The 23,973-nt window shown below is 44.5% G+C and overlaps 1 protein-coding gene across 1 annotated transcript in view; it reads left to right on the plus strand.

Moving 5' to 3' along the window:
* Positions 1-278: 278 nt before the first annotated feature.
* CHGB (chromogranin B) overlaps positions 279-23,973 on the plus strand; it is a 270,210-nt gene continuing 246,515 nt past the window's right edge. Inside the window, exon 1 of the mRNA XM_086927682.1 lies at positions 279-580. Within this exon, the coding sequence (XP_086783808.1) occupies positions 532-580 (49 nt within the window). The 5' untranslated portion in view covers positions 279-531. The remainder of the gene's footprint in view (positions 581-23,973) is intronic.

Here is a 23,973-nt window from a genome sequence, read left to right on the forward strand (position 1 = left end):
CAGCCAGCCCACCAGCCTCCCCTCGCGCAATTGTCCTTCCTGCCGCCCTTATAATGAAGACCATGAAACGGATGTGCTTGGAAGCAGACGCTCTCTGGAGCTGGCAGAGGACGGGAAGTGGGTGTGTAAGGTGGGGTGGAGGGGGATTTCGCTCTTTTGTCACTACGCTTCTTAAACCTGAGTGAGCCTTAAATCCACAGCGCCAACATCAGAGAAATGAATTATTCATCCAGATGGAAGTTTCTATATACATAAACCGGGGGCGGGGGCAGGGGGCAGGCATGACGCAGGTTTGGCGAGGAAAGGAGTCCGTTTTTAATAAGGCAGCGTGCGCTCCCCTGCTACTCCCCTCCCCCTGCTGCCCTTTAAATACAGCCCGCGCTTCTTCTGCAGCCTCAGAAACAGCACCTGCCGGAGCGGGGATAGAGTCCGCTCACCGCCCTGTAACCTGTCAGCTGACCCTGAACCCGGGGCGCAGACCTCGCGCCCAATCAGAGGGACAGGACCCTGCCCTCCGACACCCGGAGGTCGATGGCGAGCCCGACGCTGCTGCTCAGCCTCCTGCTGGCCTCTCTGGCAGGTAAGGGTGGGGTTCTGTTAGACTTCTCCGGGTATCAATGAGACTGCTGGGACTGCTCTGTCGGAAGAGAGTCGTGGGCTGCCTCGGCAGGAGACCCTAGCCACGACGCGGTGCCCTGGGGATGGGGTGGCGTTCCGCAAACAGGACTGTATCGATTGGTACCTCGCAGTCCCCAAGGCGAGAACGCAGTCTCTGATACCGGGAAACACAGTCCTCCCCACATTGCAGCCACTACTGCGAGAATAAACGTTCGGCAACTCGCACAGATGTCTGGTAGCCATGACGTGGCCCCTTTTGTGAGGATACAGCTGCTGCATCCGTTGTCAGTACGGTGGTCCCTGGCTCACTTACCCAACATTGAACACGTAGGTTAGTAGACTGAGCCACATTACCGCCCTCGGGGTAGGAATGGAACCTTCCGAAAGCAGGACAGCGGTCACTGGTCCCCGGGTGGACCAGGGGACACCGGTACCGCTTTCAGCACCGCAGTTCGGACAACAACACGGTTCTTGGTGTGAGACTGCAGGACAACAGCCACAGGGGCTACATTTTGGTCACTGTTCAGTGACCCAATATTCAGCACGTCGGGAAACACCACCTGTAGCCGTGTTTTGACTGGCCCGGCGTCCGTCAAATCCAGGAACACACATTCCACGCGAGGTCGGAGTTATGAACACTTACACAGAAACCCCAGTCCTCTTGTGGTGGGGTCTCTGGTTTACTGACCAAGTTTCCTGGGCTTCGGACAGCATCCCCTAGCGACATAAAACACTGTGAAATGACGCCAGCTCTAAAGTCTCTCGGAGCTGTCTGGCGTTGTCGGTGCAGTGACCTTATCACCCCAGCTTCAGCGCCTAGGACAACTGCCCAATTTCGCACGGTGTAGCCCATGGCGCACAGACCGCAGCTTCAGCACTTCGGACAGCATGCCCTTTTCCCCCCTTTGCCGCCATGTGCTCCCTGGTGAGTGAACGAGCTTCAGCACCTCGGACAGAAGCCCCCTTAACTACATTGTGGCCATTGGCGCACGATCTTTACCATTAGTTTCTCGGACAGCAGACCTCTTCTTGACCACAGTGGGTGTATGTGTGTGTGAATGCGTGCGTGTGTTTGCACGCGAACAATTTTCAGCACCTCAAACAGCAGCTCTGTTTGCCACATTAGAGTCCCCGGTGAGAGAATGCAAAGGTTGAGCACCCGGAACAGCATATATTGTCTGGATCTCCTTTAAAGTATCCTCTCCTCCTCAGCCTCTGAACACAACCTGTGGAAAATGATCGTGTTAAAGTCCTGCAACAGCCGCCCACTGTCTGCAGGGCTCTGTTGCTTGACCGGTCAACGGCCACCCCCTTCTTCTGAGGTACATTACCATGCGATTGGCGCAACCTGCTGTTAGTAACTTACGCCTGAATCACTGCTTCTCCAGTACCCTCGTAACTGTTGAGACAATGCGGCAACGCCTTTCCCGTCTCCAGGCTGCCACCCACAACCGAGCCCGTGCTCTCCCCTCGCGCTCCTCGCCACCACTTCCACTGTCACCGCAGGCTGATTTTTGGTACGGATAAACACCTTCCATTAAACCGGCATGCGTGCCAATGTAATGTGTTAATGGCCCCGCACAGTGGTATGCTTACACTGTGCACGGGTTATTGTGTGCGCATGACCGGAGCCCCTGAGAAGAACGGCACGTTCCATTATTACAAGACAAAAGACTACATTGGGCACCAGACATCCGTGTTTTGACAGGAAGGCAAGGAACCATGTAGTAAACATATTCTCCAAGTTTGAGCCACAGAAAAACGGAGAAGTAGAAAAACCTGTACCCAGATTGCAAGCAAACCGCACTCAGCGCCGATACAAAGTCGTATTCGTCATGACGCATTTTGAATTTTGTGTCATATTCAGTGAACCAAGGTACACGCACTTGTGCAAATGCTCACACGTGAACCTTAGGGGAACAAGTCGGACACACGCACGCCATAAAACGGGATATTTTCTGAAACCATCCCAAGCTTCACTAGTGGATTTTGCAAAAACGATTGTTTTATTGTTTATGCTAACATTAGGCGCGGAAAAGTGAAAGACTACTGCATGCAGCTTTATAACTCAGCCAGGTAGTTTTTACTAGCACCCCCCCAGGGACACATGACAATGATGTGCTTGCTTCACGAGGGAACAGAGGTCAGGGTTCTGCTACAAACACCAAAGCGCAATGTCCAGAGCTGAACGGGGCAGCTGTCTTGGGAGCGGAACAGGTTGGCTGCGGCCATCACGATTGTGTTTGTTTTCTGATTTTTAATTGCAAATATACTTGTGGGATTCATGAATTCTGCCTCAAAGCCAATATTTTCCACAGACGTGTAACTTCTCTGGTTTTTGAAAAACGCATAGAAAATGTGTGTGGGATGGTAATTCAGCATTGATGGCACGCACTGTAAAGAATGTTGAATAAAGCCGAGCTCCGTTTCTCAGACCCTCAAGGGAAAAAAGCATTGGCAAAGGCAACAGGTTTGGCCTTGGCAAGATTGCATTTTTTATTCATCTTTTTTAAAAAGGGAAGAAAAGAACGGCAAACATATAAAACACATAAGTGGCCCACTGCTAGTCAAGGTAATGAATTGCACCCATTTTCAGGCAGCTTTGCATACGTAATAGGACTAAATGCTGCCTCACAGTTCATGCCAGTCAATGAATGAAGTGGGCTAGCCCCATGCCCATGTTGTATGCTGTGATGGGTGGAAGCAAAATAGGACTCACACTCGAACAGACCAATGGGTGAAGAGAGCTGATTGAAAGCTTATACATGCTTATATGTATATTATTATGATTTTTTTTGCGGAGACATGAGAATTAAGGAAAGGTAATATTGTTTCTAGGCCAGCCTAAAAGTATTTGATCTGCAATTTAGCCGTCTCTGAGTGCAAATGTGTTGCTTTTAAAAGGTATGTAATCATACTTCTGCCATTTACATTTTTTACAGGTTTATAGGACTTCTTTTGGTTCTGAAGTGGTCGCTACACCATTTTTGGTGCTGTACAAAACACCTAAATAAAATAAACAGATTCATCAATGGTCTATATTTCTGAAGATGGTGTGAGAAAATAAGAATTCACAGTTCACAATTGTTTGAATATTCCTAAAATGACACCACCACCAAAATTATTAATTGGAGGCAATGTATTCACAAATAACTTCCCCCTTCTTTTAGAGAAAGTTTAGGAGGACATTAACGTTTTTTAAAAAAGTCCCACAGAAAGTGGCACACATTGGTTTGTAGTGTGGTGCCCAGCACGCAAACAAATTTCAAACACACCTTCATTGTTTTGTAGAACTTTTGCTATTTTGCATACCTGTGTCATTTCTGCCGTAGTCACTGCAGGTATGGCCATTACCATACAGAAGAATAAATGTGAAATATATAGCACAAACTCTTTATGAGATGGTACTTAAATAAAATACCAACGGATCTCTGCAGGTCATACTGTAATACATCTATTTCACCCTTATCAGAGGGAAGTAACACCCTGTGTCCACCAAAACACCACCAAATAGTTTGCTGCCACCAATTACAAGGCAATAGCAGAGGCGTGGATACCGCCAATTAGATGTAGGTATTTCCATCTCTGTCAGTGACCAATAAAACAACCCCATTAAGGAATCGAATGGCGGTACTCCCACTTCATTTTTGCAGTGCCTAGTGGGAAGGAAGGATGGCATGTGGTGGAACTCGCCACCTCTAATTGGGTGGTGGGACTTGGTCTTTACATGCCAAGGGAATCTCAGAGGAGACAACTTCGACCTAAAGCGCATGCATTGTGGGCTTGGGGAGATCGGATTCCATGACACCCGTGGAGAGAAACGCATCGCCTTTCATCTCCACATAATAATAACTGAGTTTATAAAGTGCCTGGTTACACTAGGCTAGTGTGTCCCCGCACTGCACTACGGTAAACTAGAGCACTACAGCAGAAGTAATTCATCCCACCCAATGCACTATCGTAATCCGTGGTCATTCTGGGGATTCTCCATTTGTTGATGGGCACTTGCACAACCTAGGGAAAGTAATACTCATGGTAGCATGTTGACGTTTTCCTGATCCACTCCTGTGCATGTACAGCAGGGTAGAGGCAATCTTTGGGATTTCTTCTGTCACAGGGGGTGTCACCAGCTACAGACTCTGTCTTTGGCAGCATAATAGCCGTTTGGGCTAGGGACATTATCTTGGCATTGCCTGCAGCCTATTCGCTCCACAGCCATCCAGTCACCCTCCATTCCATCCCTGTAGTTGAAGCTAGTTACTGCCGGTGGCTGGAAAATGGTGGAAGCTGGGATTGGGCCTGGTACATAGGTGGTGCATGCGCTGGGGTCTAAATGAGGGCCTGTGTTTCCACTTTCTAGGGTAGAATTCCCTCAAGAACTTGACTTACAATAGTTTTGCACAGCTAAGTTTAAATTAGTTGAGCAAAAAGTATAATTTGTGGTGGGAATTTAAAAATCCTGGCTCACAGGTTCAGGATTTGTAGGTTTACTATTGGTGAATACCTGCTAGTGTGGTGAATTTTTCATTGTTATAAGTGTATGATCCGGTGCAGAAACATGGTTGTTCTCAGGAAAGGAGAAACACGTGGCCATATGAAATGTTTTAAATACCCAATAGTCAAAATGTTGTGGATATTTATAAAAAATGTGTATGTCAATTTCCACTCCCTAACCTCATGTAATTCACTTCTATAAAATATAGTAATGAGTGTTATGTAATATCCTGTTTATACCTTAGTATCTTTACTCTTCTCTACATTCTGGTGCCTCTACGATACCTATGCCCTAGTATATCTATTGCTCCCTGTACCGATGTTCATCTATCCGTGTCTATACCTTAGTACCCATACCCCTTCCCACACCATAGTACCATAACTCTAGTATATCAACTGAAAGCTTGTGAAGTAGTGTGGCTCACTGGTTAGAGCCGGCAGACCCGAGAGCAGAGGACGGCCCGGGACCAGGGTTCGATTCCCGGCGCGGCAGGTTTCTAGACCAGGGTCAGCGGACTCGATAATTCTCTCGCCTCGGTGCCCACTCTGATCAGCGATCACACTCGGCAACTCTGGGCATTAGCTTGCCTCATCTTCACTAACGGCCCCACCAGACCGCTGGGGATGCCTGGTCTCACCCTGGAGATACCCATTAAGGGACCATCTCTCAGGGAAGCCAGGAAGGGTTTCGCAGCGGTCGAAGCGCCTTGGGACCCTCCGGGTAAGTAGTGCGCTATATAAATGCCTATACATTTACATTTACATTTACAAAGCTGTATCCTATTACCTATACCCATGGCTACATCAGCATACCTCTAATCCTATGGGTACCTGGGTAAGTCTCACCAAACCTAATCCTCGTAACTCGATTCATACTTTAACCATAATACCACTTGCTGCTTCCAGCTTTTTTTCTTCTGCCCTTTTTTTCTTTTTATCTGCGTCATTGTCTCGTTTTGTTATCAACTGTGTGCACTTTGTTCAATTTTTTTTAAATTTTTTTTAGGAGAATGATTTTCATTCTTTTGGAAATTCGCCAAAATGGTGTTTCCTAGAATGGGGAGGTTAGACTGGTGTTACACATTTCCTTTTTTCTCCGAATTAAGTTAGAAAACATTACCTAAATGTGTCACATATAGTAAAAAACCCCAATTAGAGCTGCAAAAAGAGAATGTTACTTGAACAGTGTCTCGGAGGGAATATCTCATCAGACACAACTGTGTAAGATGCTTGTTCATTTTTGCATTTCAGTGGTACTAAAATAAATCATAGAGTGCTTTTTTGCAGGCTTTAAGTGACAACATGGCTTGTTTGTCTCACTGACCTCTACTTCTACCTGCAAGTAGCCTGAAATGCCTCATAGGTTTCTAAGTTGGCTTCAGTGGCAGTTCATGCAGATCAGCGCAGTGTGCCAGGGCGGGGGGGGTTGAAAAGGACAAATGACGGAATAGGGAAAATAAATAAATAAATAAATAACTCCACTTACGGGTCGGCGATGGGCAAGCGCAAGGTAAGTGGTTTTATTTCTTTCTTTATTTTCTCAATTCCGTCGTTTGTCACTTCCACCACACCACCCCTGTCCCACCCCACTGTGCTTACCTGCACGGGTCGCCACTGGTTGGCTTTATGTATAGGGGTTAAAGTATCCCCCTGCCATACATTATAAGGATACTGCAAGTCACTGAGGAGTTTAAAACCATATAGATCAACAAGAGCAAAAGTTGAGTTTCTTTATAAGGACAGGGAAACCCAAGGTGACTTGCAATATCCTTATCATATACGGCAGGGGAGTACTTTATCACATATAATACCTGTCACACCATCACCTTTCCCACATCTACTAAAACCTTGAAGCATAGCTTCTTTATATGAAAGAGCGAGCATGTTTGCAAACATGAAGAATAATGAAATGAAAAAGACATTTATTAAGCGCTTAGCTACCAGGGGGCATCCCAGCGCTGACAGCGGCAAGTAGTGGAGACCAACCAAACTAGGGGAAGAGCCTGGTTTTTAACAGTTTACAGTTTACGAAAGGCAAAAAGGTTGGGTTCCTTCTGCAAATGAAGTGGGAGAGTATTCCAGAGCTTAGCTGCATTGTAGGAGAACAGACGACCCCTGCTTCTAGCTTTCCTGGGAACTGCGGCAAGACGCAGGTCATCCAGTGTAGGCGTCTGTTTGGCCGAACAATAGAGCGATTGATGGAAGGGCCCTTTCCGGCTAGCGTCTTGTGAACAATACACATAGCCTTGAATTTAACTCTCTCCTTGATAGGGAGCCAGTGGAGAGATTTCAGGGCTGGGGCGCTTCGTCGCTGGGGCAGCTACGCATTACAAATCCGACAAATAAATACAGTTGCAGATTGGCATTTCGGGATTTCCAGAAGTATTCTGGATGCGCAGTTTTGCACAGTCGGGAGCTGAAAATCTCGAATGCAAAATAAAACACAACAAAAACCTGTTAGATATTTGTCCAAAAATATATTGAAAACAGTTCAATTCAAGGTAGTTTAAAAAAAGACACAGTAGCTTGAAATATGTAGAAATATGCAAAAGATTCTAGCTTTCATTAACTAAGGAGTGGCAACAAAAACAAACCTTTTCTCTTTGTTTGTCAAAGTATGATAGAAAAATAGAGCAGAAACTAGAATAGCAACATCCAGTTGTCGTTGCTAAACAGCTGCTTCAATTATCCTCCTCGACCTGATCTGTCTGTCACCTCGGCTGTTAGCACTGACAGCAGGCAGTGTGACACAAGAACACAACTCTAATAACTTATAAAAGTGGGGCTCTGGTATATTTTCTTTATAATCACTGACTGGTGCGATTATAAAGGAATTAGGGACAGGCAAATATACAGAGTTTACAGAATCCCATGTGTTATAATAGTCTATTTATACTCCAAAATGATAAAGGAATACATGCTAGTCACACCCTCCAACCTTACACAGCATATACCTACTGGTGGCTTGTGGCTAGTCATTTGGGTAATACAACTTGATATTACATTGTTATTCTGATACTCCTCTCTGGATCAGAGGCATTTTTGCTTCTGTCATAAAAGGCATGGTACCAGAATACCATTACCAAATACCATCTGGCATACATGTTGTGTCCTAAATATCGCTGACAAGAGTATTGCTCCATTTTAGTTAATAATAGAAATTCTACAACCAACATTAGGATATTTTAGAATGGCTTTTAAGACACAATATACCTGTCAAACGATATTTTAGCAAATGACAGTCTGACATACATTCCAATCTGGCCTTTATTGTTGAGGCGAAGCTGTTGTTGGTTCTTCCGGTGTCTGCTGCTGTTACATTGCTTTTGTTCATCTCGGTAACCTGCAGCATACCTTCCCTTGTCGTATCCACCCACAAAGGTGCATGGCTATTGAAGAAGAGTTCTTGTCACTCCTTGATTGTCTTAAATTCTAGCACTCGGTGCCCCTACCGTATCTGCCAGAGTGCCTGCAGAGTATAGAGAGTGTATCAGTCACCACGACCACATTATTCTATCTTTTACGTTCTAGTAGCTGATGCCTCAAAACACATTAGTTCAAGTCCTGAATATAACATACCAGGCTTTCTGCCTTCGCGGATCACGATTTCTGCAAAAAAAAAAACAATGGCACATAACAAAACATAACATAGCATAGCATAACAAAACAAAACGTAACATAACATAAGAACATAACAGAACACAACATAACATACCATAACAAAACATAACATAACATAACAAAGCATAACATAGACTAGCATAACAAAACATAACATAACAACATAACACAACACAACATAACATAGCATAACAAAACATAACATAACATAACATAACAAAACATAACATAGCGTAGCATAACAAAACAAAACGTAACATAACATAAGAACATAACAGAACACAACATAACATACCATAACAAAACATAACATAACATAACAAAGCATAACATAGACTAGCATAACAAAACATAACATAACAACATAACACAACACAACATAACATAGCATAACAAAACAAAACATAACATAGCATAGCATAACAAAACATAACATAACATAACATAACAAAACATAACATAGCATAGCATAACAAAACATAACATAACAGAACACATTACATAACATAACATAGCCTAGCAACATAACAAAACATAACATAGCATAGCATAACAAAACACAATATAAAAAACCATAACATAGCATATCATTGCAAAACAAAACAGAACATAAAAAAGCAAAACAGAGCATAACATAGCATAGCAAAATATAACATAACATAGTATAGCATAACAATACATTACATAAGATGACTCCTTCACCAGGGCAAAACAGCCTCCCATCATTGACGAAAAGCAAGATAGCCCCGTTCTTATCAAAACTCCCAAGCGTGTTGGTAAAGGAACACTTGTGTAATTAGGGAGCTGCACAATATCATTTCTCATTCTGCACAGTCATTACATTTTATCTTTCCCGGGAGTCTCATAGAGAACATTGTTTACACAACAAACTTGCCTTCCTCTCTTGATTTTGAGTGTAATCTAATATCTTTGTTCCCTGGCGTGGTATGCATCCAATCACATTTGAGAGACGTCGTTTTTTATTGGATTTAGCGGGAGAGGGCTCCGCGTTACTCAGTAAGCGAGGATACTGCAGGATAGCATTTCTGCATTCGATGTGTTCCACCATGAAGGGCCTCTCAACAGCAACAACATGTCACACCTCACCATCAACAAACCTGCTCCCTTCGGATAATCTGCTAATACTTGATGTGCATATCAGTCCGCCATTTTGGACACACGCAGCTGTTATGTTTACTCTTAGCAGAAGAATCAACTAGGTGGAAAGCCATTAAAAATAGGCTGCCCAATGGATATTTAAAATTAGAATGTCTAACGGAGGAGACCAAAATGAGAAGTCCTTCATGGTTGCTCTTTTTGGCGCTTTTTCTGAATTTGTAAACCCATTACACTGTCGATCCCTGATTAATTGAGGAAGTTAATTGATTCTTGTCGTAGCAAATATTTGTCGTGATTTGCGGTGAAGGGTTTCGCCAGGAAGGGTCCATGTCTAATTTAAATGGAAATCAATAGCAGAATTTGTGACCCCTGACTACTCATTATGACCACGAATACTCATCTATTTCAATTTTGGTTTTAGGTTTGCAGTTGTCTTTTTTTCCATTCCATTAATCCGCTTATCGAAAGGATCATCCCCAGTTTAATTGAACTGAAGACATTTTTCCTTTTTTTGAGTGCCTACAACCAGTACTTTAGGCGCTCTAAGACAAAGGGAATCCGAGCATCGCGCTTTATTTACAGTAGGATTTACTGACGCCTGAAGAGTCTAGTGCCTGGTATCCAAACACTTGCTTTTGTTACTCCTGCCTTCAGTGTAGACTGTCATTTTTACATATTACTGTCTAATATTGTTTCATGCCACCTGCCAATTTTCACACCCCTCCTAGAGCGAAATATGGGCGACCCTGTGATAACCCTGATCAGCGATCCGCTGCCTCTAGGCTAGGTTTGCTAAATTGAAATACCGCACACATGCACAGCTTCTGCAGGATGCCAGGGGGAGCAGGAGTGAAATCACCCACCCTTCACCGCCTCCCACCCGGATGACATCATAAAATCCACTCGTTGTCCCACTTAAATCACTCCACGGACTCCTGGTTGCCGATTATGGCCTATGGGGAGAGCAAGGAGTGGAAATTGTAGGCGGTGAACTGGATCTGGGAGTGCAGTTTACTTTCTGTCAATGGGTCTTCATTGCCCTTGAGACCAGACGAAGGAAAGGCAGTGCCAGGGGTAGCAAAGGGCAATCCGGGGGTGGCAGCTGCCACCCATGACTCTCCTTAGTCAAAGTGTATGGCTTGAGACCGACTTTAGGCGTCAGTGCTCTGTATAGAGCCTCAGCGGGTGTTTGTGTGAACGTCACTGCCAATGAAAGCAACCTGCAGCCTCTTCTGGGCATTATAATAGGTCATCGCGTGCTTAATAGTTATATTAAGGGCCGTTCAATTACTGACCTTTAAACCCTATTATAAAAGTGAAGAAAGAATGGAAGAACGAATTCGAGGGAAAATTGTCATTAAGAAAAAGAGGTGACCTAATCAATGCCCTGTGTCCCTCAGGGATTGAGTCGTGATGCTCTGGGTTCCTAGTAACAGACTCACTTCTGGATTGTTTAAATATAGCTTTCACCAAATGCCCAATTAAAACTATTGTATTACTTTCAGCTAAGGGCTGTAATGAGATCTCATAGACAACGCGTGATGCTCAAGTAGTGCGTTTGATTGGTTACGGCACTTTCCACCCTCTCATGCTCAGAGTTGAGCTTGTTAACATGCACCTGTATTTGTCTGTAACTGTGTAAACCAAACTGCATGACCTGCTTCCTTTCAGTGATTCACTTTAGCAGAAATGTTAGTTACTATTTAAAGGTCTGTAGTGTTGCTTATAGAGAGGAGTAATGGTAAACTCATGCATACCTAGTCAATGTTTGAGAGAGAAGCATGCAGGTATTTTCTTGCTCTGTCTTTGGCATTTCAAACATACACCTGCTGTGTCTCAGAGGAGAGAGAGAGAGAGAGAGGGGAAGAGAGAGAGAGAGAGAGAGAGAGAGAGAGAGAGAGAGAGAGAGACATCAGTGGATCTTCCAATGCTTATAATACACGTATTGACCTGGTAAACAAAAATGCGAATTTCTGTTTTGTGGTTATTCAATTGCATGTATTTAAGTACAGGTATTTAGACCATGAATCCAATACATATGTCAGAAAATGGAAAATTCATGATTATACAGGCAACTGGTACAATTATTATAGCGCAATACGTGAGAATCAACGAAAGAGAAGTGAGCTGTACAATACAGAACAACTGTACAAACATAACGGTCCAGAGCACCCTCTCTGAGTAGATGTCACTGCTGGCCACGTGCATGGTGGCCATTTTAGATGTTTTCATTCTTAAAGTCAGCAAAGGTGGTCCATGTGGGCTATTTTGAAGATGTGCAGGTGGTAAGCCGCCCTAATTGCAAGACCATTCCATTCTGGCTATACAAGAAGCAAAGCAGCTTTTAACCAGGACGATTATTTAGCCAAACCAGCAATTTCTCCAAGTTACCAGCAGTATCCTTGTTTTCTATGAAAAGATGGGATGCTCTCTAGCAGAACACGGATGTTCTCCAGGGCTAGGTGAGCAGTCAAAGCAAAAATTGGCTCTGAGACCCGGGTCTCCAGATGAAACCATTTGATAGATTTGTGCTGCCTAAAATAGTTTTTGAACAGATAGTTGAAGGAACCTCTAAGCCTTTTCAAATTGTGCCATCACTTTTGAAACCAATTGCATTCTTAAAATATTAACACTGTTATAGTCTTCGATATTGCTGAAAAAAATAAATCCTAGTTCTGACTAGCAAATTTCTCAGAGAGCTAAGGCATCCCAGTATCCCTTGGCTCTCTTATATCAGTAAATATTTGGTCACAACCTTGGCTTTGAATACTTTTCTGGAATGCCTACAGCAGGCAAAAGCCGACAAATTCTTTATGATATTAGGGGAGTCAAGAAGGGTAATAAATGGGGCACCCTCCATTTAAGAAACATTTTAACAAACAAAACCTCATTTATGCATAAAAGTACTAGAACTAAATATCTTTAGAACCCAACCATACATTGTATGCTATATGAGTGCCTGCTTGTGTAAGGTAAATGTTAGGTGAAACTGTTCACCAGAGAATATAAAAAGGACAACCTTACATGAGCAACCTTGAATAACCTTGGATAACACTGATATGCTCCAACAGTGGGTCAGGCATATCACCATTGGTGTGCTCTTATGACTGAAAGTGATGGGTATCAGGCATGGGAACCCCTTTGGGACTGTATATCTATGCAGCACATTAGCCTGGGCGCTGAAACATCTAACTATCTTTCTCCAGTGTTGAGTGTCCTAAGAGGTCAAGCTACATTGCCAACCATATTTTGCTCAGATGTTGGATGTGTGTTATTCTAATACCCAAGCTGTCATGGTTCACATTTTCTTAATCAGTAACCAAATTATCTCAGGTGGCCTATCGGCTTATTACATATGTCACCTAGCACATGGTTAAAAACAATCGGGTATATTTAGGAATAACTTAATGATAGGCCAACATGTTTTGCTCCTGAAATAGTTTGGTAGCTTCATCAGGGCTGAAGGACAGATGGAGATGCAATGCATCCCTTATTGTCTTCCAAGAACTGCTCCCACTATGGGGGCAGCATACCAGTGGAGATCAGGGTAACTGTTAATGTTCATTCACATGTTCCTGGGTAAAACGTTCTGAAAAACCAGTCACTTTATCAAGACGAGTTCCATAGCCTTCCAGGGCCTTCCATAATGGAAAGGAAGGGCTTGGAAAGCAGCAGACCAGTTCCAAGGCAAATTTAATGAGCATATTAGCAAATTATACATTAGCTGAAATGCTACTTAGAAATCTATCAAGAAAATCCTTCAGAGAGCAACTCAGTTGAATAATGGCAAATAACAAAGAGACATAAATAGATGTAATTTCTATAGAAATAGAAATAACTATGATAGGAAGAGCAAGAATGAACAGACAACCAGTTCTCTTGTGTTAACAACTTTGGCAGGAGCTCCCACAGTGAAGTGTTCAAATCTCTGCACATGTCCATAAAAATGAACAAGTACATTGTTATGTTATTTTATGTTAATAATTATTGTAGAGTGCACGTACACCGGGAGGTTTCATGGCGCTAACTCTAGTGTGGGCCGGGACCAACAGAAGTTACACGTGGGCCTGTGTGAATAGCCCTGTTTTGAGCGATCTCCTAAAGTTTAGGAGGTTGTTGCATGATCGGATTTCCGATGGAAGGGAGTTCCATAATCTGGGGTCCAGAGTCGCAAACCTGCGTCTGCCCTGGCGTTGGAGCTTGAAGGACGGAATGGCCAGGAGATGGAGGTTGGCGGAACAATGGTTGCGCGAGGGAATGTGCTTGGATGGAGGTTTTTAATGAATTGGGGGCTACGACCGTGGAGGGACTTAAAGATAATGCAGGCCTTCTTAAACGCAACGCGTTGGGGGATTGGGAGCCAGTGAAGGTTTTTTAGCAAGGGTCTGGTCGATTGCCAACGCGGTTGCTGATAAATCAATCTGGATGCCTGGTTTTGGACCAGCTGAAGACGTTTGCTGAGGAAGAGTGGAAGACCCAAATAAATTGAGTTGGCATAGTCCAAGTGCGATAGTGCCAAGGCTATCACCACCTGGATCAGGCCGGAATGGGTGAGCATGCGGCTGATCTTCCTGATCTTGCAGAGCTGGAAGAAACAGGAGGACAAAACCGTGCCTACTTGGGTTTTTAGGGAAAGATCATTATCAATGATCACCCAAAGGCTTTTTACCGAGGGAGATGGGATGGGCAGAGGACCGAGTTCTGGAGGCCGATAATGTGAGCCCCCTAAAATTAGGCTATTTCCATTCAGGACTAGCTCGGTCTTGCCGGGGTTCAGCTTCAGATGGTTTAGGTCCATCCATTAACGGATGTGAAGCATAGTACCCTGGAACTCCAGAATAGATTCAGGGGAGTTGTCAATTGTGAAGATCAGTTGGAGATCGTCGGCATAGTTAAAAGTGGTGGCCTTAAATTCCTTCAGAAACTGGATCAAGGGTAACAAATACAAATTAAACAATAAGGGTGACAGTGAGGATCCTTGAGGGACCCCACAGGATGTAGGAAGTATGGAGGCAGTGAAAGGGGCTAGGCGTACCGCTTGGGTGCGGTCGCTGAGAAAGGACATGATCCAACTATAGGCTGAGTCACGGATGCCGGCCTGTCTGACACGGTCCAATAAGATGGTATGATCGACCGTGTCAAACGCAGCCGAAAGGTCCAGAAGGATCAAGGCCTGGGGGATTCCTTTGTCGGCATTTCCTCGGAGGGCATCCACTACTGCAATGATGACCATCTCGGTGGAGTGGGCAGGGCGAAACCCAGCTTGATGGGGTCTAAGTAATCGGACTGCTCTACGAAGGTAGAAAGGTGAGAGGCTACATGCGCCTGAAGGACCTTAGCCAAGTAGGCGAGCAGGGAGATAAGCCTGTAGTTGGAGGAGTTTAAGGCGTCCGCTCCCGTTTTTTTCAGGAGGGGAAAACGACTGCCTCCTTAAAGGCTTTGGGGACCCTGCCCTGAGACAAAGATTTGTTGAGGAAGGTCAGGATAGGGGGCGAGAGGACCGAGAAAATGTCCTTTAAGGTGTGCGGGGGACAGATGTCCCTATGTGAGCCGGACTTTTCCCTAGCCAATAGGGCCTGTAGAGAATGTGTATCTATGAGTGGGAAGTGGTCAAGGGTGTGGGACCTGAGTATCATGGCCGGGGGACCCATCTTAGGGCCAGAAACAGGGATGCTAGCTTTGATGGTGGCAATCTTTTCCAGGAAGTAATTGTTAAGGGAGTCACACAGGTTTTGGGTAGCCGCGGGTTTGGGGAGACTTCTCTCAGTATTGGATAGCTCGTTCACTATGGCAAAGATGTCTTTTGATTTGTTATTCGTTTTTTCAATTTTTTCAGAGAAGTAGACAGCTTTAGCTGAAATTATGGCTTTTTTATAGTCTGTACGGGCTGCCAAATACAGGAGTTTAGCATCCGGGGCATAGGTCCGTCTCCTTTTCCTCTCTTTTTGGTGGATGTCTAATTTCTGAGCCCTAAGATCAAGAGAGAACCCTTTCTGGGTTTCAGAGCGGCAGGCAATTTTGAGTTTTTTGAGTGGAGCATGTTTGTTGCTAGCCGCTAGTAGCCAGGCAGAGATATTGGCTTCAGCCATATCCACATCCAGATTGTCTACAGGGGTGGAGCTGGCTAGACTGTCCAAGAAGGCCTGTTTATTGAGGGTGCTTCATTTTCTAATAGGACTCCCCTCGGACGCCGGAGGCTTGCTGCAGGTCGGGATAGAGACGGTGAAGTTGATTAAGTGGTGATCGGACCAGATACATGGTGAAATAGTGGGTGTGGAGACTGTAAGGTTAGTAGTCCATACCTGGTCCAGAATATGGCCTTTAATATGTGTAGCCAAAGAGATATGGTGACTACAATTGAGGTTAGAGAGGAGTTCCATTAATTCAGTGGCGTGGGGACCGCCAGATTCGTCATTGCACTAATAATTGAGGTTGCCAAGTAAAAGTATTTTTGCGTAATCTGTGACCAGAGTTGCCAGCTGCTCACTCAGTAAAGGGGGAATGATGTGTTGAGGGGGTCTGTATATGAGGGTGCAGATTAATGGACCTGCATTGGAGTCGAGTTTAATAATCATATTGTCTGCTGCAGGGAGATTTAAGGGGGACATAGATGTGAAGATGTGGTCTTTGTGAATAATGGCCACTACTCTGCCTCCCACTTTTCCTTGGCCCCGGTTGACATGTAAGATGTAATAGGTGTCAGGGAGGGCTGCCAGGATATCAGGGGTGGAGTCAGTGTTTAACCATGTCTCAGTTAAAAAAAAGATGTCTGGCTTATCCGAAAGAAGAAGAAGAAAGATGTCTAATTGATGTTTGACGAGGGAACGAATGTTAAGGTAGAAGATACGTAACATGGAATTTCTGACCTGCACAAGAGTATGCCTCTGACTTTGGCGGGGGACAGTAGGCAGGAGCCCTTGACATGGGTTCTGCTTTGCAGGATACCTAAATGTTTAAGGCGTGCGTGGGTGGCAGGGCAGAGCGAAAGGTCTACCTGATGTAAACTTCTTAATTCCTCCAAGGAGTAGGTGGTAGTTCGTGCAGGGGGACTGGTCCCTGGGCCCGACCTGGCGCGGACGGGTGCAGACGGGCTTGCCTTTGGCGCACCTTCAGCGCGCCATCGGCGTGCCCGATGCGCGCGTCGACATGATTGAGTCAATGGTTTGGCTTTTTGTTAGGTGAAGTGTTTGAGAATTATTGGGCAACTTTGTATCAACCCTAGCTGTCCTGAAAAGCAGATCCCATAAAGCAATATCTTGTATTTCAACAATATGGAAGCTGAAAGAAGGGCCTCTTTGCAAAAAAATGGCATTATCAGAGCTAAGCTGTACCCTCAAAGAAGAGTGTTATGAGAAGTAGTCAGACGACAATGACATTTGCTTTGTAAGTGCCGATCTTAAAAGGTACACAGAGTACAATATTCACAGTTGATACTTTTTATAAAGGGCCAGTATTTTCATTGCCCCTTTAAGAACGTCTATGTGTCTCCACATATTTGTTTTGTGAATACAAAAGCTGTACATTCAACAACACGTTATCATACCAGCAAATTTAAACAAATGAACATGCACGCATGATTAGAGAATGCCACTGTGTGTTTATGATAGGCTTGGAAATCCAACAATATGCACTTCCTAAACAAAATAAATCTAAATCAGCCATTATAATGACATTTTGTCAGTAAAGCAAATACTTTAAAGAACACATACTGTCTCCGAATAACTAGTTACACATGATGTTGCATATGTAGTCTAAAAAAATAATACTTGATGCCCTATAAGCAAAAACAAACAGGAATGACAATGGGATAATATAGTCATATGTGAAATGTCACAGCCGTCATGCACAGCCCAGCAAGGTAGTGGTAACCAATAAAAACAAGCATTTGCAATGCAATCGGTCTCGCCTTTGGGACCGTATATGTATGCAGCACATTAGCCTGGGTGCTAAAACATCTAATGTTCTTTAACATGGAGGGAAAGTGTAACACGCCAGGTATGGGAACACTTGGAGACAAATATTGCCTTTCAGCAAGAAATGGTATAGTCCAGAGCTCTATTTTTAATATAAAACTAGGGCCTTCGGTGGTCATATCACCGAAAATACAAGATTTGAAAAAATTATTATTGTCTACGGGTACTCATGGAAGGCAATTTCTATGCACTGGAATCTAGAGAATGCTTATGTGATTCTGGCATTTTACTGACCTCTGCTGGTCGTTTTCTATCAAGAAAGTTAAATAGAGGCAGTTGGCAGAAATTTTTAAAAAAAGAAAGTCTCTCAGCAGAAAGCAATTCTGGTATTTTACTTATCTCTGCTGGTCATTTTCTATCAAAACAGTTGAACAGAGTCAGTTGAACAGAAAAAAAGTCCCTAAGCGGAAGCAGACAAGTCCTAGGGGTGAACTCCAGAGCCCACAAAGTACATACACATATAAGTATTTAATAAGTATATACTAAATTATATACAAGAGATCTCGAATGTTCGACCTAAAAACACAAAGGCCAATAGCTAAAGGGAATTGATCCAAAGCCAATTTTCTTTAAATATTACATCATATTGTATAATTTTTAATAATTGATGACATTAGATATTCCGTAGGCTACAGCTGCATGTACCCAGACTGACAAAATAATGTTCTATTTTCTTTCTAATATGTTCATCAGATGAAATAGAAAACAGACAACTGTTAGTTCTATTGCTGAAGTTCGCTGAATGAGCTATCTTGCGATTATAATGGCCGAATAAAGGCTAAACTGGTGATTAAGGCATTAAATCTCATGAAGAGAGATTGCAGAAGTCTAAAAGCATACTCCAAATATGTTTTGCTGAGTAGAACGGAAGTAGTCTGGCAATTAAAATAAGGTGTTGAGGTAAGTTGTAAGGACAAGATAAAACAGGTAATCAGTTGAGAATGGTTTTGTTAGGTAAGGAGACATTACTCAGGGTAGTCGAAGAACAATAACTTACTAGCATAGTATGTATTTGAGCTAATTTGAACATTACAGGGCAATTCACAATGGTAAGTTACATTTGTAAGTAATTTACACATGTACATTTACTCTTACACTTTTAAGTAATTTTACTACTTTTGACTATCCACAAAATCTGTGTAAAGTTACTTAAAGGTTTAGATTTACACATCTCCACCTTCTAAAACAAAGAGATGTAGCCTAACTTACGTTGCTATTAAAAACCAGTCTAACACAACACCTGGCCAGAAAAACTTGTACTGAAACACACTTCCATAGAAAATAATGGAGGCAGGGACTTAAATGTAAACCCCATAAGAAATAATATTAAATTGAATTCAATTATATAAAATAAAAACTACAATTTAATAATAAAACAATTTTTTTTTTAAATGGTGCATATTTTAAATGTGATTATACAACATTTTAATAACCTTTTGTATTTAATAATGAATGTAACAATACATTTGATCAAATATAAATACATATATCACTTTTAATAAATATGAATGCAAAATACATGTTTTGTAGTTTAAGTGAGAAATTATTTCTTTATTTAACATTGAGGAAAATAAAACTGATGTAAATAAATATATTTTAAATAATATAATTTGTAATTTAAAATGTAGTTAATAGTGCTGTAGCATTTTTTCTTTAGTTCTACATTTAATATATATATATATATATATATATATATATATATATATATATATATATATATATATATATATGGTCATGTGATCAAGACCCGAGTGGGGGTCGAAATGCGTAATGGCGGACTTGCTGGGCACTAAATAAACATCACTTGATTGGCACCAAGAACCTTGGGTCCGCTTTTCGCCCTTTTGTCCGTGAGACCGTGAGAGGTTACTGTTGGCAGCGAATTTTGCATATATATATATATATATATATATACAAGAAAGCAACGCTTCTTCTGAAGTGCTGGGACCCATGAAAGTTGGCGCAGATACCGGTGAAGCAGTCCGGTTAATTACTACATCCAAGGAAAACAAAGTTCGTCTTGCGCTTTCAGGCAATCAGGCAAAGGAATCCAAAGTGTAAGATAAGCAGTTTATTTACACAACGCGTTTCAGCTCAACAGCCTTGTTCACGTGTAAACCGACACGAGTGACTCCGGTATTTAAATAAAGTTCAGCGTTGTCAATCACAATCAACATAAACATAGGACTAGTAAGCAAGTAAATGGCAGACATATTGGAATGGTAAAATACTGTCAACATAGTTATATTTTCGAATTTGACAGGTATAGAATGGCATGTTGTTATTGGCATAACAGGATATATACAGCGAAATCCGTGAAAAAATTAATGTGTAATATGGCCGGGATACCCGTCACCCCCTCCCAACACAATCCCCAAGGATGGGAAGACGGACACAGTTCTTGAACTTTTGGAAGGCGGGAGGGAGTTACCCTCCCGGCCGTATTTATTCAAATATGAAACAAAATTAAAACATTAAAATAACAGTTTCATATCATGTACAATTTTTTATTTATACATTACGATGTTTATTGGCTAACCTTAACAAATCTCTAATACAAAGGTTCTCCTAGCCGAGTCTAAACATCCTGCAAATGCATATTCTCTAAATAAAATTGTACATCCTAACATTACGGGCCAACGGCAAGGTCGTAACCGGTGTCAGATCCCTAATACCAGAACTCCCCCCTCACTTGTGAGGGGCGGGCGCACAGAGGACTGTACCTCTGTGCCAACTTCCAATTTCCCTTGTCTTAACGGGGGCCCCTTATTTAACTCGACGCCATCTTAGTGGTCGTCCGAGGACTCGTGTGAGGTGTCTAGAAGGTAGCGTAGACCCCCCTCCCACCCCACACTGCTTACCACATCCGCCGTCGTGGATGTCCTGGCCCCGGGAAATTCGTAGGAGGGGCCCGTAGCCGCCTCCTCCCCTGGGAGGGGCCTATGACCGCCTTCCCTTTTGGCGGCCCCATCCTTAGAGGGTGCCGCCTCCCCGTGTGAGGGGCCAATGGCCGCCTCCCCCCGGGCGCTCCCATCCATAATGGGTGGCGCCCCACCTCTAGGGATCTTCAAATTACTGCTCACCGATCATGACCTTACCGCCCGACCAAAATAAATACGACATTTTGAACCTAATGAGGAGTGGAAAAGCGGTTACACTGGACATTCGCAATATCTACACATGTAACACATCTTTCAAACTAGACTGTGATACTCCGCTTAAAAACATGCTACGAAGCAAATCATTTTATTGCCTTAAGAAACAATCCAAACTTTATTAAACATAAACAACCTGGAAAAAAGAGATATTATCACCGCAAATCGACTTAATTGCAATAGTAATCGTTGCCATAAGGGGCTGGTGGGTGGGTCAAAATTGGCTCCTTGTTCCGTCGAGGGCTCACGTGCAACGAGGAGGTGCAGCTTCCAAGCACAGGAACAAGAGGATGCTTCGTTGGATTGTTGCTCCTTTTATTCTTCCTCGGGAGGGCGTGTACCCTCCTCCGATCCGCCTACAGGGCGTGGCCAACGGTGTAGGTGTCTAGGACAACCCCTCTTGGGCGGGAAAAAGGCGCGCCCCGGCTACGCCGCTTCGGGCATACCAGCAGAGACACGCCTCCCGCCCAAAATGGTTTCCCGGGGGGGTCAGGGCACCCTACCATACGTTCGGGGGGACCGAGTGGTCGCCCCTTTCCATATGGCCGGGATACCCGTCACCCCCTCCCAACACAATCCCCAAGGATGGGAAGACGGACACAGTTCTTGAACTTTTGGAAGGCGGGAGGGAGTTACCCTCCCGGCCGTATTTATTAAAATATGAAACAAAATTAAAACATTAAAATAACAGTTTCATATCATGTACAATTTTTCATTTATACATTACGATGTTTATTGGCTAACCTTAACAAATCTCTAATACAAAGGTTCTCCTAGCCGAGTCTAAACATCCTGCAAATGCATATTCTCTAAATAAAATTGTACATCCTAACATTACGGGCCAACGGCAAGGTCGTAACCGGTGTCAGATCCCTAATACCAGAACTCCCCCCTCACTTGTGAGGGGCGGGCGCACAGAGGACTGTACCTCTGTGCCAACTTCCAATTTCCCTTGTCTTAACGGGGGCCCCTTATTTAACTCGACGCCATCTTAGTGGTCGTCCGAGGACTCGTGTGAGGTGTCTAGAAGGTAGCGTAGACCCCCCTCCCACCCCACACTGTTTACCACATCCGCCATCGCGGATGTCCTGGCCCCGGGAAATTCGTAGGAGGGGCCCGTAGCCGCCTCCTCCCCTGGGAGGGGCCTATGACCGCCTTCCCTTTTGGCGGCCCCATCCTTAGAGGGTGCCGCCTCCCCGTGTGAGGGGCCAATGGCCGCCTCCCCCCGGGCGCTCCCATCCATAATGGGTGGCGCCCCACCTCTAGGGATCTTCAAATTACTGCTCACCGATCATGACCTTACCGCCACAGGCCGGATAGTTGACCGGCTATCCGGACCCCCCACAAACTCCTACTAAAGGTCATGGATACACAAACCCCTTAACCAAGCTATGAAGTCTCCTATGAGTAAGACATTCCCCTCCCGGGACAAGTGGACCCCATCTTCAAGATACATATGGTCCCCCCGAATACATCCATGTGGAATACAATGCAACTGTCCTGAGCGAAACAACCTACTAAGTTTGTTATTGACTTTCTTTACCGACTGATTCAAAGCTGACACAGAGAGGGCCCCCCGCCACACCTTCCTGGGAATCATGTGTGACCATGCTATCGTGCACCCTGGAACCCTTCTTGCCAACCAACTAACAGTGGATAAAATTAGCTCGAGAAGTACTCGTCGACCAATGGTCACCAAATCATTGCCTCCCAGGTGTACTATGATTACAGACGGCGGTGACCTCGTCCGCCCTAACAGTCCCTCAATAAAACTTTGAAAATGGTCAATACAGAGCCCGCCCCTTCCGTGGAAGGTCACCCTGTACCCGTATTCCCCAGCCACGTGAATCATGTCACCTGCTTTGAATACGTCCGCGGCACGCCTCACGTATGAGTGGCCAATGACCCACACCACTCTTCCCTCAGCCGGTGATCTTTGACCGCTGGTCCCCAGGTGTCGGGTCAACTGCACAGTCCGCCCCGCAAAGCCTGCTCGCGAAACTGTAAACCAAACAGAAAACAAGAAGCGTGAGTGCATGACATCGGCTTCACAACATGTGCAACCGCACATACCTTTTATAACAGTTCGAGGACCAACGTCCCAATTGTTTCACCTTTTCAACACTCAGACCCCTGGCTGTAGCCTCTGTAGCAGCCCCTATCCGGAAGGAATGGGTCCCAAAATCGCTCGGGTTCAAGCCCGCTGCCGCGATTGCCATTGTTAGCACCCGCTGAAACTGAAACCTAGTCAGTGGGGTGGCGTCGGTGTGTCTCAGCAAGCTTCCCCCCCATGATGCCGCCCTTTGCGCTACATATTCCTCCACACATTTCACCGGGCACATGGGGGACCCTTGAATGCGCTGGACAACAATACTGTCCCCGATCGCTCCCTGATCGGTTTTGGACCTGGCTATTGTGACTACCATTGCATCACCCTTGATCTGAATGCGTTCTCGACACAGACCTCCCCCCGTATCCTGCTTGTTCCTCGCTACCAGCTCGCTTACCCGCATAGCCCCATGGAATGCTAATGCAAAAGCGGCCCGGAACAGCACTGTCTCTGACTGGGATGAACATGTCGTAGGAAGTACGGACATTAACAGGGACAACCTTTCTAGCCCAATCGGGCGCCTCTCGTCCACTCTACGACCCTCCAGGCGTTGCCACCCACGCAGTGCCTTCTTTACCAGAAAGGACGATGTGGGGTCCTGGATGCCATGCGCCTGCGCCATGAAGGCAATGGCGGCCCGGTGCCTATTGGCCGTTGCCGCTGATCGGCCTGCCTGATGGAGTGATACCAGAAACTTCAGGACATACTCCTCCTGCCCCCAATGCTCCCCCCTAGTTGGACCCAAAAATGACCAATAGGAACGGAACGCTCCTTCGTATGCCTTCCTTGTCCTGGGTGCTAGACTTGCTCCCACGAGGTCTTGTAGTCCGGGGCACCGAGTGACCAGAGAGCTTCGGGAAATGGTGCCGCCACCAAGTCCGCA

This window comes from Lissotriton vulgaris, chromosome 6, assembly GCF_964263255.1.
Source record: "Lissotriton vulgaris chromosome 6, aLisVul1.2, whole genome shotgun sequence".
NCBI lineage: Eukaryota > Metazoa > Chordata > Amphibia > Caudata > Salamandridae > Lissotriton > Lissotriton vulgaris.